Source organism: Solanum stenotomum, chromosome 3, assembly GCF_019186545.1.
Source record: "Solanum stenotomum isolate F172 chromosome 3, ASM1918654v1, whole genome shotgun sequence".
Lineage (NCBI taxonomy): Eukaryota > Viridiplantae > Streptophyta > Magnoliopsida > Solanales > Solanaceae > Solanum > Solanum stenotomum.
The window spans coordinates 2,753,864-2,769,100 of record NC_064284.1 but is presented as its reverse complement, the minus strand read 5'-3'; the positions used below and the strand labels follow the sequence as shown (position 1 = coordinate 2,769,100).

Here is a 15,237-nt window from a genome sequence, read left to right as displayed (position 1 = left end):
TTAACGAATTTGGTTCAAGAACAATAAGTTGGGGAAAATGTGTATTGGGTTAGTTTTTCAGTTTTGGATCGGAGAAGAACGAATGAAAATTACTTGATCTGTGTTGATTTGAATGGAAATGAACACAATGCCCCTTTTTATACCCCTTTTTATAGGGGGAAGTTTAAAATATCCGTCCAACGCGTTGTATATGTTATTTATTTAAAAAGAAAAATACTTTAAATGAATAAAAAAGTGAAGTGGTGCTAGTAAGTAGTATAATATAACTTTGAGAGGTAAAGATTTTATTTTTCTTTTTAAAAATATTGATATGAAATTCCATGAATAATGAGTTTATGATGGAAAAAATTAGTAATAGGCATGCTATTCTTTTCTTACCCACTAAAGCATCATAATTTATTCATGGTAGAATACAAACACATGACGTTTTGTTTAATAATATAATTTTTGTTTAAAATGTGAGTAAGTAGTATAACAACTTTGAGAGGACAAGATTTTTTTTTTTTTTAAGATATATTTTTCTTTATCACTTTTCCTCTTTATTAATAATTTAGAATTTTGGGTGAATCAATAATGATGCACCATTCAAAATTCGATTAATAATGAGTCTATAATGGAAAAAATTAGTAATAGACATGCTCCTTTATCCGTGCCCACCAAAATATCATAATTCTATTCATGGCAGAAAGCAAAAAACATGACATTATATTTATAAATAGAATTTTTGTTTAAAATGTTAGTAAGTTGTATAAAAACTTTGAGAGGACAAAATTTTGTTTCTTTTTCAAGATTTTTTTTTTATCACTTTTCCATTTAGAATTTTTGGAAGAATCACTAATAATGCACCATTTAAAATTCGAGGGATGATGAGTCTACAATGATTTTTTAAAAATAATAAGCACGATCTTCTATTCTTATTATTCACTAAAATATCATAATTTTATATGAGATAGAATACGAACGCATGACGTGATGTTTGTTTAATAATCTAGAAATTTTGAAAGAGTGTAACAACTAAATGATGCACCAGTTGAAATTTGAAGAATAATGAGTACAAGGGAAAAACATTACTAACAGGGATGCACCTTTTATCCTTATTAAAAAATATCATGTTTTTATTTGTGGCAAAGTGAGTGCAAACACATGACATTTTGTTTGATAATTTAGAAAATTTGAAAAAATGTAACAACTAATAATGTACTATTTGAAACTCAATATTGAATAATAAGCCTATAATGGAAAAAGTTCAATAAGAGATACACTCCTCTATTCTTATTCACTAAAATATTGTTTTTTATCTACGGTAAAAAGTAAACACACGATATTCTATTTAATAATTTTAGGTTAATATGATTTGATGAGATTCTACAAATAAATTTCTTAAATGAGATTATTTCTCATTGAAGTGGAAAGTACATGGGAGGGAATGTAGGTTAAGGCATACCAACGTAAATAGTTTAGGTATTATTATGACTTTATCATCTAATAAACAGTAATGCATCAATTGTAAACTAGATAGATAATGAGTCTATGATGGAAAAATATTTAATAACAGACACGCTTCTCTATTCTTATTCACAAAAGTATTATTATAACTTTATATATATTATAAGTACAACTGTAATTAAACCGAAAAATGGTTAAATTGACTAATGAGTGGCCAAGACTCTTGATTATGAAATTTAAGGTAATTAACATTTTGTCCTGAGGCAAACGTAGCTAATCCCAAACCTAAAATAAAAGATGACTTTTTATTATAGTAGCTAGGTTAACAGTTTTCTATATGATGAACCTTTGAAAAATAGCTTGAATATAACAGTATAGCCAATTCCAACTAAATTAATTAGAATTTAACACACTTTTAATATTTTGAGTAGACATGACATGCATTTTGGCATTTATGTATAAGTGAAATGAAATGCAGTGACAAAATCATAATTTTTAATAAGATGATTCAAAATATAAAGACGTAAAAGTATAAAATTACCTAAGAAATTCAACATATATACATATTGAAAATCTAGCAAAAAAAAGAAGAGAGGAAGAACGTATAGATTTAACTTACGCTTTGCTTTAATGCATGATCAAAATAGCGTAGCATTTATTCAGTTATTTATACTTTGGAAAAGGGGAAAAGAAGGGCAAACCGCAAGTGAATGGATAATATTGAGCTTAATCAAACATCCTTAAATTTAGTACTCCGTCCATTTTAATTTACTTTTTCATTCACCTTTACTGATTTATTATATTAAAAATGTATGTTTAGTTTTACTTGTTACTTTGATCAAATCAAAATAAAAAATACTTTTTGTATCTGCACCATTAATTACTTATTCCTTAAATTATTTCTCAAGATTTAATACTATGCATCAATTTACATGAGTATTTCTTAAGGACGGACAAAGTCCAAATTGAACAAGTGAAAGTGAATGAAAGAAATATTTGTCTTACATTTACTTTTAATCTTGTTTAAAAAAATATTGTCACTTTCTATATATTTTAGTAACCATTTACACTCAACATGCGATATACGTTACATATTTAAGATCATAAAATTTAAATAATATTTTAATATGCTAAACACAATATATTGTCGACTGCAAAATTAAACTAAAACACATAAATTAACTCAGAAAGAGTAATGATCTCATTCTCGCACGCCTAAGATTGGGAGTAACATGAATTTGCAAGCACCTGATACTTACGTCAAAATCCATAATTTAACAATAGTAATACTGAAAATTAAAGTGAGAAATTTATAGTTATAATACAAAATATATTTTGTACGTGAACAATATACTTGTACACTTTAACCTCAAGTAAATCAACAATACAAATTGTGGATCTAGCTTCAACACCATATAAGAAAAAATGAATTTATGATTGAATTCAACTTTAAAAGCTAATTCATAATTACGAAACAATATTTCTTCAATTAATGTGAGAAAATATTGAACCAATACTCTTTACAAATTAAATTGATAAGTACACAAAGGCCATATTTAAATGTGGGTTCATCCAAGGTGATTCTTTGAAACATTGCTTATGAGTTATGTATGATTCAAAACTATATATAAGTTGCCTTCTTAAAAAAATATATCATGTTTTTATTTGTGGCAAAGTGAGTGCAAACACATGACGTTTTGTTTGATAATTTAGAAATTTTGAAAGAATGTAACAACTAATAATGTACTATTTGAAACTCAATATTATTGAATAATAAGCCTAGCTATAATGGAAAAAGTTCAATAAGAGACACACTCCTCTATTCTTATTCACTAAAATATTGTGTTTTATATATGGTAAAGAGCGAACACACGATATTCTATTTAATAATCTTAGGTTAGTATGATTTAATGAGATTCTACAAATAAATTTCTTAAATGAGATTATTTTTCATTAAAGTGGAAATTATGGAAGGGAATGTAGGTTAAGGCATACCAACGTAATTAGTTTAGGTATTATTATGACTTTATCGTATAATAAACAGTAATGCATCAATTCTAAACTAGATAGATAATGAGTCTATGATGAAAAAAAAGATTAATAACAGACACATTTCTCTATTCTCATTCACAAAAAAAATTATTATGACTTTATCATATATTAGTACAACTGTAATTAAACCGAAAAATGGTTAAATTGACTAATGAGTGGCCAAGACTCTTGATTAAGAAATTTAAGGTAATTAACATTTTGTCCTGAGGCAAACGTAGCTAATCCCAAACCTAAAATAAAAGATGACTTTTTTATTATAGCAGCTAGGTTAACATTTTACTATGTTGAACCTTTGAAAAATAGCTTGAATATAACAAAAGAGATATAAATGATTCGTATAGCCAATTCCAACTGAATTCATTAGAATTTAAAACACTTTTATACTTTTAGTAGACATAACATGCATTTTGGTGTGTATGAATTATGATTGAAATGTAGTGATAAAACTATGATTTTTAATAAGATGATTCAAAATATAAAAACGTAGAAATACAAAAATACGAAGGAAATTCAACATATATACATATTGAAAATCTAGGACAAAAAAAAAAAAAGAAGAGAGGAAGAACGTATAGATTTAACTTACGCTTTGCTTTAATGCATGATCAAAATAGCGTAGCATTTATTCAATTATTTATACTTTGGAAAAGGGGAATAGAAGGGGCAAACCGCAAGTGAATGGACAATATTGAGCTTAATCAAACATCCCAAATTTAGTACTCCATCCGTTTTAATTTACTCTTTCGTTGAATTTTAATTGTTTATTATATTAAAAATGTATATTTACTTTTATGTTTGTTACTTTGATCAAATAAAAAAAAAACAAAAAAAACCTTTTTTTGTATCTGCAACTTTAATTACTTATTCCCTAAATTATTTCTCAAGATCTAATACTATGCATCAATTTACATGAGTATTTCTTAAGGACGGCCAAAGTCCAAATTGGACAAGTGAAAGTGAATGGAAGAAGTATTTTTCTTACATTTACTTTTAATCTTGTTTAAAAAATATTGTTACTTTCTATATATTTTAGTAACCATTTATACTCAACATGCTATAAACATTACATATTAAAGATCATAATATTCAAATAGTATTTTAATATATTAAACACAATTTATTATCGACTGCAAAATAAAACTAAAACACATAAATAAACTCAGAAAGAGTAATGATCTCATTCTCGAACGCCTAAGATTGGGAGTAACATGAATTTACATGCACCTGTTGCTTACGTCAAAATCCATAATTTAACTATAGTAAGACTGAAAATTAAAGTAAGAAATTTATAGTTATAATACAAAATATATTTTGTACGTGACCAATATACTTGTACACTTTAACCTCGAGTAAACCAACAATACGAAGTGTCGATCTAGGTGATCCAACACCGTATAAGAAAAATTGAATTGATGATTGAATTCAATTTTAAAAGCATACTCATAATTAAGAGATAACATTTCTTCAATTAATGTGAGAAAATATTGAACCAATAAGGCAATACTCTTCACAAATTAAATTGATAAGTACACAAAGACCATATTTAAATGTGGGTTCATCCAAGGTGATTCTTTGAAACATTGCTTATGAGTTATGTATGATTCAAAACTATATATAAGTTGCCTTCTTTAAAAAAATAAAAAATTAGAAGAATTTAATTCACACAATTATTGAAAACATCCACCACCATATTTCACTACATATATATTACAGTAACGGGGACAACGACTATATGTCTACTGTCTAGTCATTGTCCCCGTTATATATATCGTACTTCTTAACCATGAAGAGACTAGTGTACAAAGTATTCAAGTATATAACATGTATTACCAAAATTTGATATATGGTATTGAGAATAATAAAAGACTCGAATGTTAATTAATGATTTAGTAGCAAATAACTGAAACCTGTCACTTTTTTGGTTTGCACAACAAAACAGGACTCAACACCTACATGATTATTTTAACAACATATTTTTATTTGAAGAAAAGGAAGAGAATTATTGGGCAAAAGTGAATTTCACCAAATTGATATATAGTCATAGTTGAATGGGATGGGATCTTTTCTGTTGGCCTAATTATAGTTAGGATCATAATTTGGTCAATTGTGATGTCACACTAATTATTACGCCCTTGCTCTGTCCATCTTTATTTGTCCACTGTACTATTTTAGGTTGTTTAATTAACAACACTTATTCAGTTTATAAAACCAATAAAATTTTATCATTCTGTGTCGTCTATTTTACTCTTGTTATTAATTATTACTATTCAATTTTCAATAATTAGATGACATATATTTAATGAGAGTGATTTGGTAAAATTACTCTTATCATTACGGCTTTTTAATTCATGTGTCAAGTCAATAGTAAACAACTATTATAAAATAAAGGGAGTAATAAATAAATTAGTTATTTCATTCATAACTGGCAAATTATAAAGTTCATGTACAAATTACGTCACGTAAACTGAATTAGTAGTTATTGAACTAAAAATACAAAAAACGCATGAGCTACCTGTTTTACACGTACATTTTATGTGATCAAACTAACGGTAAACATGTAGTAAGTTACATAGTATGTAAGATTAGTTAGTGTTTGATGGGACTTGGGAGTATTTGAGAGGAGGAATTAAGTTTGTTGGGAAATGTTGCAGTGGTGAGACTGTTTTATTCTTTAACCAGAGATCTCGAATTTGAGCTAGCTCTGGATATGGAAAAAATTCTCCAAATGAGTCATGCGGTGATCAATTAAAATTTAGTTAAAATTCTAATACGGACTTCGAATACCGAATTAAAAAAAAAAGTTTGTTGTGGATTGATATAAAATAGAAAAAATGCAGTGGCGTTTCTAAACACTTCTTGTGCCTACTTTGGTTGTAGGATATTTATAAATCATAAGTTTTGGAGGGACAATGGGAAGCTAAAATGTGGTTGTCTTGTACTCTTGTTATATAATACTACACTCTTTGTTAAAATTAAATATTCGTCATTTAAAAAGAAAAAAAACTGTAGCTTTTTTCCATTTTACCCTGTGTATGAAAGGATCAGGGTTTTCAAAAAAAGAAATACATAAAAAATATAGTTACTTGGAATCTAACCCAAGTATTTTTATTTTTTTTTTTATGATTTTTGACAATTCTACAACTCAACCACACATACATTTTGATGAAATATTTCCATCTTTTTTCACTTCAAAAATCAACCTTGTCCATTAATTTTGTAAAATAAAACGAGGGACTAAATCAATTTTCTATTAAAAAATAAAATTAAATAAAACGACGGATAGGATCAGTTTTCCCTAGATTTTTAGGACCTACCCCTTCGTCGGTTTTTGCATCGTTTTTAGTTGTAACAATTCATATATAAAATTCGAAATATCAAAATATTTTAGATATGTTTTCGAATGATTATGGAGATAGAAGAAAATAAAATGCAGTACACGTGGCAAGCAATTCCAATCAAGGAGGTAGGCAGTAGCAACAACCAAATAGTTTTTGGCACCCCAAATTTGATCAACAGATGCTGCCTGCAGCATTATTAACCAACTTGATCGATCCATCGAGTCTGTTTCTTATGCATTTGACTCAATAAACTGTATATTAAAAGTCAAGTGCTTTGAGATTTGTGGAGATCTTTGGTATTGGCCGGCCACCATGAATAATATCATAAACATTGCATTAGTCAACTCGTTTGTGCTAGAGTTCTAGTTTTCTGCTCGATATAATTTAGTAATTTTAATTAAAACTTTGTATTTATATTAAGAAATGCATTTAATGTGGAAATAATTTAACAAGAACAGAAAAGGGAAATGAAATGTGTGCATTTTTCTCTTTAAAGCACCAGACTTTGTTTAGAACTTAGTAAGTTATTTTTTTTAAAACTCAAAGTTCATAAATTTCTAATTTTGAATTTGTCACTGCTAACTATAACCAAAGGATTACAAAATAAATGGAACGTGTGCACTTTTCTCTTTAGGAGTTTGTTTATTTGGACTTAAAGGGATAAAAAAAAAAAAGCGGTCCTCTTTGAGGCCTAATTAACCTAGTGAATACGTTGGAAATAACAAATTAAAAAGAGCACCCCACGATTCTTTCATCTCGAGGTGGGGAGAAAAGTGGAATGGTTGTGGTTAGCACTTAAAATAAGTCAATTCAAATATACGTATCATATATATCTCCTGAATATATTATTTTAGCTTAAAAACATTTAAAATAAGTCAATTCAAACGGGCTCTAAGTTGGAAGTAACAAAGATATAACAAATTAAAAAGAACACCCCACGGTACTTTCATCTGGTGGTGGGGTGGTTGTTACTTGTTAGCAGCGTAATGGACAAGTTTATTCCAAGAATATACCATTTTTCATTTTACCTTTTGATGACTCATAATTATAATTAGTCATATATATTCAAAAAAAAATGAAACCCTTTTTTTCGACTAAGGGTGTGTTTGGTATGAAGGAAAATGTTTTCCATTGAAAATGTTTTCCTGGAAAACAAGTTGATTTTTGACTTATTTTCTCATGTTTGGTTGGTGAGTAGAAAATATTTTCCGGAAAAGATTTTTAGTGTTTGATTTATGAATGAAAAATATTTTTGANAAAATGTTTTCTTTCATACCAAACACACCCTAAAACTAGCTAGCTCATGAAGTCAACTTTACTAGTACAAATGGCTGGATCCTTGTCAATTAACTAGTCTATACACGTTCTCCACTCTTGAGAGAGTTGTGGTAATTGAATGCCTTTGTGACACTTAATAGCCCTTATTGTTTTGCTACATAACCTATGTCTGCATTAATATCATGTTGATGTACATGTAATCGAGCAAGGGCATGAGAACTGATTGGACCACGAAGACCAAATGAGCTAAATTTGATGGTTGAGCTAAAAATGTAACGTCGGGAACATGTTTGACCCATAACGAAAGTTAAATTTAATTCCTATTTTGAATAGTTCAGAAGTGTTAATATATAACCTAATTATGACACACATATTTAACGTTTGGGAATTAAAGAGAGCTTAATTAGACTTATAATATTGGTATTTAAAATCATCACAATAAATCAACAAGATAAGCATTTAAATTGAAAGTGATAGGAAGCTTATAGTAGAAAGAGAGTTTAGTGTATTTCTTCTAGAATTATTATGATTAATGGAATCTTTTTGTGTCTTTTTTTGGGATTATTAATTATCTCAAGAGTGGGAAAAGTGACTTGTTTGGATGTCTATATTCTTCACTTCTGGAAGGGAATAATTAACAAGTTCTATAAAATGTTTAAGTTATATTTGTCTAGTCTATTTAAAGAAACAAATTAGAAAACATGAGTGGACTTGTTGTCTCATTTTGGATAATTTCCGTTTCTTTTGTCGACCATAATTGTGATTAAAAAATCCCTCACGATTAGATTTAGTTGATGGTATAGATTTTGTTGATTTTATTTATAGGCGTTTAGTGTTTTAGCATCGTTTAGTATTATAATTAAGTATCATTCTTTACTGATTTTTTTACTTAAATTGGACATTAATTCATTCACTTTCTCAATATGTATAAATAACGCGAAACGTATAATAGGATGTTAATTTTACCTCTTAAAAGAAATGAGACCTAAAAATTTTCNCGCTACACGTACGTGGAGCGATTTCCCATTATTTTTTAAGCAGTCCTCGCCTCGGGAATTTTTAATAATTTTTTTAAAAAAACTTTTTAAAGAAAATGGCTGCTATAGCAGCTATTTCTATTTTTTAAACGCTGCTGGGGCAGCGTTGTTAAAAAAAAAATCACAACAGCGATTTTAAAGAAAAAATAATTTTTTTTTGGACCGCCAGCAATTTTTATGTTTTTTAAAGGAGTAACAGTGTCAATTTTGTCAGAAAAAAATCGCTCCGTCAGGAGCGATTTTGCCTTTTTGGTTAAAAAAAATTGATGTGCCATTTTGGAATTTTTGGAAACAGGGGAAGGAAAGTCTTGAACGAGCGCATCTTTTACATATTCTGTGTATTTTGACGGTAAAATAAAATAAAATATTAATTTTAGGGTTAAGGATCAAATTGATCACAATTTATGATACATAAAGAACCATTTCCATCAAGTCCATACATTAAGAACCAAATGGAATCAAAGTCATACATTAAGGACCATTTTAATCATTTTCTCGAGAGTTTAGTGTATTTCTTCTAGAATTATAATGATTAATGGAATCTTTTTGTGTCTGCTTTTTTTGGGATTATTAATTAGCTCAAGAGTGGGAAAAGTGACTTGTTTGGATGTCTATATTCTTCACTTCTGGAAGAGAATAATTAACAAGTTCTATAAAATGTTAAGTTATATTTGTCTAGTCTATTTAAATAAACAAATTAGAAAACATGAGTGGACTTGTTGTCTCATTTTGGATAATTTCCGTTGCTTTTGTCGACCATAATTGTGATTAAAAAAATCCTCACTGGTTAGATTTAGTTGATGGTATAGATTTTGTTGATTTTATTTATAGGCGTTTAGTGTTTTAGCATCGTTTAGTATTATAATTAAGTATCATTCTTTACTGATTTTTTTACTTAAATTGGACATTAATTCATTTACTTTCTCAATATGTATAAATAACGCGAAACGTATAATTGGATGTTAATTTTACCTCTTAAAAGAAATGAGACTAATTTTCGAACTAACCTTTATTTTTGAATTGAAAATACTGAAGGTAGCAAGACCTAAAATTTGAAAATGGCAGCACCACTAAAAAGGCTTAAAAATATGTACGCTCCAATATCATTCTTACTGATTGTTCTTTTGATTGATAAAATTGTTCCTTCAAATTGAGTATAAACTGTGAAACTTATGTTATATTCGTATAGGACTTATTAAAAGGGGAATTGCTCCCTATCCATGGGAAGCTACCACGGCAATGTTGTTAATATGATTCAGAAACAAGTAACAACTTCATGGGAGATAGAAGTGTGTGAAGACATTTGGAAGCTTTCAAACATGTTCAGTCATGTCGAATTTATATATATTTCTAGATTTGTGAACAAAATAGTTGATAGTTTAGCTAGATACTCTATCTCTTTGTTGAAGGAAATCTCTAGGGAGAAGTTTTTCCCAAGTTGGATCATCCAGGATGCAAAAGATATGTTTGAAGTATATACTTAGTTGATGCAATAATAAAAGGGGTTCTGTTTCGGAAAAAATAAATGTAAAAAATCCCACCACACATATTGGTGATTCAAATGATGTGTTATAGTTATTTCATATAAATGTCATGCATCCCTTTTTTCTTCCAAAGACCAATTTAAGACCAAAATAGTGTGTCAAAAAACAATATCCATATAGTATTGTGTTCTCAGCCCACTTTAATTAGGTCTGATCTATACTAGTTATTAAAAACTCAGCCTTGAAGTGTTATAGGTTTATAGCATCCAATTTCAGATAGTTACAAGATTAACATCCACATTAGAACTTGTTGACTAATCCAATTTACTTGTTGCAGGCCTTAACATGATGGATCCATGGGCCTCGTGGCGTACCCACTAGAATTTGAATTTTGGACTAACCTCAACTTCGTAGGCCGTAGTCAATTATTCTTGACAGAAATTTTTAGGCTAATTTTAACGAGTGGTGTATCTTAATCTATTTACCTTCAACTTTGCTACATAATAATATGTAATTATTTGAAACTATAGATGAGATTAGTAGATATAGTATGGATGTATGTCTTGTGTAGCACTAGCACAACAAAATTGCTAACAAATTTTAGATATTTCATCAACTATTTAGAGTCCAATGGGTGAATCTGATAAAGAGAACTTGTCCATGCAAAACTTATCTTAACATACAAAATTTGTACATAAAAATTGACCCTTAAAGAGAAAACACGCAAAGTAGAAGATATTATTTTTTCAAAAAGTATTCTTCTTCGATTTCTTCATATAGTCACTGCCTAGTAATTTCCATTGTCAAATTCATTATGGTTTGCAAGTCAATAAATACTTCATATACACACCCTTGATTCTGCCAACAAATCATCATCAACGGCTACAAGTGCTTGTATGATATCATTAAGAATGTGACAGTCCAAATAAATATAAGTCAAACGAGGCAACTATACATGCATGTATCTTCCTTTAAAACTTAAGTGCAAAGTATTCTTGGGTATATAAAGAGGTAAATCACAACTCCAACAACAACAAAGAAAAACATTTTTCCAATTCCATTAAGTGTTAAGCTTTTATTAGTAAGGTTTTTAACTTTTCAAACGTCCGAGACAATGGTAAGTTATAAGTTGTTTCTACATCATCGTGATAATTATATTTATTTGTTAAGTAGCATACAACGTACATGTCTTATTTTCAGGATTACTTATTCGTACCTCAATGGAACTCATTTGAATGCTTGTTTGCTCAATTTTCTCAAGAAGCATTTGCATTCTCAAAATATAACCTTCATAAAACTTGATCATATAACATCTATATATTGCATGTTGAATTGCAAATATTCAATTTGTATGATCTTATATATCTTGACGACTATTTTTTGTTGATTGTTCCTTTTCCTTTGTCCTCCGTCTCTGTTGGATCAAATATCGCGCTTTCATCGATCAGACTTTTGCAATTGAAATTGAGGTACTAGTACAGTAAATTTTCTGGCATCATTTGAATCATGACATATTATAACTGAAATTAAACTGAAAACAATGTTTTTTTGACACAGAAAAAACATGTCCAGAAATCAGAAAGGGTCAAGCCCTTGGAGATCCACCCAACAGAGCCATGGTAAAAATAAAAAAAATCAATCTGCTTTTACAAAAATGGGTGAATATTATAATATAACTGTGTTGTTGATCCTGCAGGATTTTAGTGAGCTTGTATACAGGAACTGTACAAATATGGAATTACCAATCTCAAGTAAGCAACCTTGCATTAGCTAGAAAATTTTAATACTAGCTTATTGTTGAACTGTACAACAAGGTCGGCTATATGAATCCTGCATCATTTAAGTACAATTGTTTCATGAACTGTCATTGATGAAAATGTGAATTGAAAATCTCTTCCTCTATCGACTAAGTACTTTGTCATTTCTTTGATTCTTCAGACTGTAGAGAAGAACTATCAAGTCTCAGAGTCACCAGGTATATATATATATTATGTAATAACTATTTATTCAATTCACAGATTCCTAGCATCAATCAGTCCTGGACAAGGCATTAATAATATAAATGTTTGTTTTTCTCAGTCAGGTCAGCCAAGTTTATCGCCCGTGAAAAAAGTATTGTTGTTGGATCAGATGATCACTTCATTAGAGTATACAACTACACAACAGAGGAAAAGACTAAGGAATTCAAAGCACACGACGATTATACCAGATCATTAGCTGTTCATCCTACTCTTCCTTATGTTCTGTCAAGTTCTGATGACATGATGATAAAGCTTTGGGACTGGGAAAAAGACTGGGCTTGTACTCAGATTTTTAAGGGGCATAACCACTATGTGATGCAAGTGGCCTTCAATCCAAAAGAAAACCAGACGTTTACAAGTGTATCACTTGACTGCACAATGAAGGTATATATATTCAAATAACCACATTACTATATTGTGGTTTACTATAAGCTTTGAACTATTGATATTCACCTTTCATTTCCTTTTTAAAACAGATGTGGAATCTTAGCTCCTCTGATCCAATTCTCGAACTAGAAGCACATTCGAAGGGGATCAATTGTGTTGATTTCTTAACTTGTGATGATAAACAATATCTAATCACTGGATCAGATGATCACACAGCTAAGGTATGCTGCAAACAAAAAAAAAATCTTACGCGAGGTAATTATGCAAGTATCTACAAATTGCCTGCTGAACATTTTATGTTTTTCAGGTCTGGGACTTGCAAAATCAAACTTGTGTCCAGATTCTTGAAGGTCATAAGAACAATATTTCTGCATTGGCAATGCATCCAGAACTTCCTGCTCTTTTTACAGGGTCTGAGGATGGAACATTTAGCGTGTGGGATGCTACTAATTACAGGTAACATAGACGCTCATGCTATCACATATATTCAACATACATATCAGGATCTTGAACATGATAAAATTCATCGTAGAGATAGTACCTGATACAACAAACATTATTACGGTAAATCAGCAATAAGTTTCATAGATGAACATTCGAACTTTCTAAATGTTTTGACTCTCTCAGTTTGATTCATTATCAACAACTTGGATGTTAACAAATACAGTACAATGTGTATACTGTAAATTTGATTTATTTTGACATTCATTTCCTCGATATGTTATTAACAGCTTACTCAACACACAAATCTCTGAACTTGGGAGAATTTGGGCAATTGGATTTGCAAGCCTGGAAGGTTCTCACATGTAAGTTTCTATTTCCACAAGTAATTCTTCTATTTTCATATTTCAATTAGTACTCCCATTCTATTATCTACACACGGCTAACCTTTAATTACTTTTCCGGTTAATTTTTTCTCCTAATCAAAACTATTGTTTTCTTTGATAGGCTCATAATTGGCTGTGATGAAGGAATGATTATCGGAAAGATTGTAGGTTCAGAAACTCCTGAGGAAGATTGAGAGACAATATATATGAAGAAGCTTATGTTTTCTTTATGCTTTCTAGTTTCTGCCATTTTAATATGTTTTTATAATTACTTGTACTAGGATCTTGTGAATCCATTATGTCTATCTTGTACTTATTTTCTTGGAATTAAAGTTGATGTTGTATAAGAAGCCAAGAGTAAATAATTTCTCATAATTCGATGACATTTTGAGATATTAACTCTCTAACTAGTTCGTCAAAATATTTACTCATTTTCTAATTCCAAGAATGATGGTGAAAATAAAAAGCATACACAGATAGGAAGGTCGCAAAAATTAATTTGATACATTCTCATTTTTTACCTCACAGTGTTACTACCACGAAAAAGTGTGATCTGAGCAAATTTTATGGACCCTGTTATTGTGCTATTTGGGGTTTGAACTTGGAACGCCTTCATATTCAGATGGACGCCCATTACCACTTTGCCAAAAACATAGCTTTTGTCAAAAACGTCCACATTTATATATGCATCCCTTAAATGTAGAATTTGGCATATATATATAGTGTAATTTTCCAACAAAGGAACACCGGGATGGCTGTTGCTACCCCACTGAGCTCGTATGGTGCCCATAGAGTACAAGTCAATCTTCTCTCATCTCAAATTTCTTAACATAATAATACCGTGTCTATGGCGGAACTTGTAGAGACTTAAAAGTTTAAGGATAAAGGGTGTGTTTGGTATGAAGGAAAACATTTTTCGGAAAATGTTTTCCAATTTTCTCATATTTGGTTGGGTTAAATGTTTTGGAAAATGTTTTCCAAATCAACTCATTTTCCTTAAATCCTCAAATTTAAGGAAAATGACTTCCCTTCAAAACTTAAGAAAAACATTTTCCAAAACTCTCTTCCAACTGCAAATTAAAAAAAAATGTTGAAAAAATCTATTTATTTTGTTCCTACCCTCAAACCAGCCCCCCAACCAACCTCCCCTCCCAAAAAAATAATAATTTAAAGCTTGTTTTTAAATTCAATTTTTTTACCCATCCTCACGCACCTCCTACCTAGCCCCCCACCTACCCCACCCCTACGACCACCCCCCAAAAAAAAAAATTTAAGTTTGTTTTTAAAAAACAGTTTTAACTTCAAAATTTCATTTTTTCACGCTACCCTTGACCCCCCCACCCACCTCTTACCCAGCCCCCCTACCA

At 29.7% G+C, this 15,237-nt stretch overlaps 1 protein-coding gene across 1 annotated transcript; it reads left to right on the top strand.

Moving 5' to 3' along the window:
• The first annotated feature begins 11,625 nt into the window (after positions 1-11,625).
• LOC125859889 (coatomer subunit beta'-1-like) lies at positions 11,626-14,239 on the top strand. Its single transcript, XM_049539738.1, has 10 exons — positions 11,626-11,752; positions 12,084-12,104; positions 12,193-12,254; positions 12,332-12,386; positions 12,574-12,610; positions 12,715-13,040; positions 13,133-13,264; positions 13,351-13,499; positions 13,775-13,849; positions 13,992-14,239. The coding sequence occupies exons 1-10, from the start codon at positions 11,750-11,752 to the stop codon at positions 14,062-14,064; spliced, it is 933 nt and encodes a 310-aa protein (XP_049395695.1). The 5' UTR covers positions 11,626-11,749; the 3' UTR covers positions 14,065-14,239.
• The last annotated feature ends 998 nt before the right edge of the window (positions 14,240-15,237 follow it).